Source organism: Cibotium barometz, chromosome 3 (genome assembly GCF_041138505.1).
Source record: "Cibotium barometz isolate CiBa-2024 chromosome 3, ASM4113850v1, whole genome shotgun sequence".
NCBI classification, from domain to species: Eukaryota; Viridiplantae; Streptophyta; class Polypodiopsida; order Cyatheales; family Cibotiaceae; genus Cibotium; species Cibotium barometz.
This window is the reverse complement of record NC_141048.1, coordinates 9,685,160-9,688,744: the sequence shown is the minus strand read 5'-3', so window position 1 is coordinate 9,688,744 and position 3,585 is coordinate 9,685,160. Positions and strand designations below refer to the sequence as shown.

General features: G+C 44.2%; 1 protein-coding gene across 1 annotated transcript; it reads left to right on the top strand.

Annotated features, from left to right (window-relative positions):
- Positions 1-614: 614 nt before the first annotated feature.
- LOC147639691 (uncharacterized) lies at positions 615-3,381 on the top strand. The gene has a single exon (XM_086772757.1). It carries the CDS (start codon positions 927-929, stop codon positions 2,145-2,147), a length of 1,221 nt encoding a protein of 406 aa, XP_086628883.1. The 5' UTR covers positions 615-926; the 3' UTR covers positions 2,148-3,381.
- The last annotated feature ends 204 nt before the right edge of the window (positions 3,382-3,585 follow it).

Here is a 3,585-nt window from a genome sequence, read left to right as displayed (position 1 = left end):
TTTTTCTTCTTCTTCTTCTTTTTGGGTTTGACTCTCCTACTAAACTCTTTATTTCCTAGTGTATAAACCACTTTATCTACCGAGACATCGTGCGCAACTAGGAATTTTTCCTTATCCCAGTAAGAGCCATTACATGACCGGATTTTCTGCTGCCTACCACCACAGACACTTAAAACATCTCCCGATACCTTAAATTTGCCTACTTTTCCATCCCATTTAACGTCATCCCGAAGTTCAAGAATAGCAGTAGTGCATCTTGCCTCGCACACCTCTACATCAACCAAATCACTGACCTCATCATCGTCTGGCACCACATGTAAGCTTGTAGGCCGCGAATCCTCCCCTAGCAACCCTTTGGCAATGTGGCCTTGTCTTCAACACACTGACTGTAGTGGAATCACATATTCACACAATTTTAAACATGGAATATAAGTTTTTTAAGAAAAAAGGCTCAATGGAAGGGTTCACTCTCTAGCAACGTTCGATACCACAGCCGGAGCTTCGAGGGATGGCTCCCCGGGTGCGATCACAACAAACCAAGCACACACCAACAGACAATAGCCGAGATGGTCAAGGTCAAAGCCTGGGTGAGAGTTCGATTCTTGCCCGGGAAACAATTATCGCGCTTGGTATGGGTGTGTTATCAAATATATATTAGGGTTCATGGTTACAACTTTGGCAAAATGTACCGGGGTGAGAGTTCGATTCTTGCCCGGGAAACAATTATATGGGTGTGTTATCAAATCTATATTAGGCTTCATGGTTACAACTTTGGCAAAATCGGTGCTGCCCTCTCGAGAACGTTGTGCACAAATTCGAGCAAACCTAGGCAAGACTCTCTCTCTCTCTCTCTCTCACACACACACACAGAGTAACACATACGGCGGACCGCCTGGTATTTGTGTGAGGCGAGCATAGCAGAATTTATGGCAGATCAGACAGAGAGAGATCTAGTTCCAGGCCTTCCAGATGGGGTGGTGGTTGCTGAAATCATTCCAAGGCTGCCATGGTATGCTCGCCCAGTTTGTAGAGCCATCTCCAAATCATGGAAAGCCAGGATGGATACCAAGGACCCAGGGCTCGAGCACGACACGCGCAAGATCCAGCTCCCACTGCTTCAAGGCCTTTCGTTGGTGTGCTTATCAAACACCCAAGTTCTCATAGAAGACAATGAGATCCAGCAGGCATGGCAGAGTGATGTGTATGAGATTGGAGCGCGTTGGCGAAGGCTCCCACCTGTGCGTAGCCTCCTTTGGTACGGCAAGGCATACATGGTAGCGTGGTCAGGGATTATTTGTGTTTGGACGCTTCAAGATCATAGTGATTATTGGCACCCAGAGTGCGATTTCATAGCGAAAATCGATATCGGCAGCGGCGAATGGACTTGGAAGAAGTTCCCTGTCCCTCACCTCAGTAGTAATTGGCTCGATGCCATTGAGTTCAGAGGCAAGATCTATGCACCCCAGGGTTCCAGAAGTCTTTCAAAAGGATTCCCCACCACCCAGAAGGAAGTTGTTGAAGTCTTTGACATGATGACAAATAGATGCTTGCAGATAGGGAAATGGCCTTGTGGTGATTTTCAGGTGCTGGCCTTGGATTCTTTGCATGTCGAAGAACTGTATGCCTTCTTAGCATCGAGTCCAAATTCGTTTGCGCTTATGGTGTACGATGTCGGTAGTAATACTTGGAGGACACACGAAGACTTACCACAGGGTGGTTTTTGGACATATGAGAGTTTGCAGCTTGTTAATGGTGATTGTTTTGAGCCTGCTATGCACTGGGGGGCCAACATCAATATCATTGACCTACGTCATGATAAGCTTCATTGGTACAATGCAGCCCATGGGAAAACTTGGGTCAAGATTAAATGCTCCAAATCTTGGGGAGAAGGATATGTAAAGGGACTGCTGATTATCCGCGGTTCATTATATGGGATTTTTTTTGAAGACCTACATAAAGAAGGAAAAGAAGAAGACGATTATGAAGGGCTAGGACGGCTGCGAAGGTGGACCATTTTGAAAGGAAGAATCTGTGTGAAAAGCCAAAGTGTGGTATGGGAAAAAATGCACGAGGTTGGGAAGTTCTTTTCTGGTTTTTTGGATCGTCAAATTCCACCAATTGATTGTTTTACTTTGATGGCTTTGTAGCTAATGGGTGTTGACATGGTATCTTGCTTAAAAGGGATCAAGTGGTTTATCCCTTGAGGTTTAAGTCTAAAGGATGGATATGGAAGGCAAAGGAAGAGTAACAACCTTGAGGTTCTCTTCTCAATTCAACGGAAGGGGAAAACTTTGTAAAGAGGTGGACAGAGGTAGCTGGGGATTTAGCAAAAAGTCTGTATCTTCTCGTTAATGTGTATTTGGAAGTTTAATAAATGCATCAGCATCTTGTGCTAGATGCTTAAAATTTTATTCTCGCGCGAGTGTTTGGCGCATCAAGATGCCATGGTCATGTTCAAATGGAACCTACTTCAGTGCTAGGTAGGATCTTGGTTTTGAAAGCATGGAGGGGCTTCTTCATTGCCCACAAAGAGGTGACTTTTGAAGTACCTGCTGTGCTTCTGCCCACACTCAACCACCAATTATATTTCAGCTCGTTGAGGATGTTTTGTGTGGACACATTCTCTGGTTGGAGAGACCAAAGCATCATGTACAAACCAGCTAGGGTACTTTTTGCTCTTGTAGGGATGATGATTGTGGGCTTCTTTATGTATCTATAGCAGTTGTATTCCAAGGGGACCTCTGATTCTTGCATTGCTTGATCTTGGAGCTTTGCCAAATGTTGGATTAAAAGCACCAATCTCCTGAAGATACATACCTGGTTTCTGCTTGCTTGCTTCTTGTGCTCTACCAATGGAACCATAGAAGTCCTGGCAGAAGGGAATGTTATGAACTGAATGCACACAAATGCAGATGGCAAATTGAATGTCATAACCAATGCGCCATAGCAAAGCAGCACACTGTAAATCGGCCAGAAACCAAAGGCAAGATGAAAATCTTAGCTAGTGAATGATAAATATGATGACGACGGCAAGACACAAGGCGGGGCTTACACAAATGTAAACCGTATCTAGAACTTCCCCTAGAGCCATGCCCACTAACAGTACATTAGATTTCTGCCTTCCAAGTTTGTGTCTCCTGCATCGTCTGCATCTGTAACCAGAATCAGAAGTCTGTTTAATTCGAGGGCACACCAGAGCAGTTTGACAGTGTGTTTCAAAATGCTGTCACATGCATTTGCTTCATTTCATTAACACATCCTTAGATTGTTAGAAATAATGCCTTGGTCATTATTCCACTGGCAGAGAATTACATGCTGAAATTGTAGGCATATATTGTATTACAGGCTTAATATAATGATGCGCAACCAAGTGGTTATCCATATCCAACACGCAGGCTCTGGGCACCCAATTACATGTAGAGAGTGGCCTACTTGGCCATTTTACACAGAACTCCACATTGTTCTGTTTCGCTTTGTGCTTGAGTATGGTTTTTGGCTCAAAAAGGTGAGCTCCCTTTTCCATAGTATTTGTGGTTAAACTTGGGTGTAAGATTGGAGGATAAATTGATGTTCTGTGAGCTAACT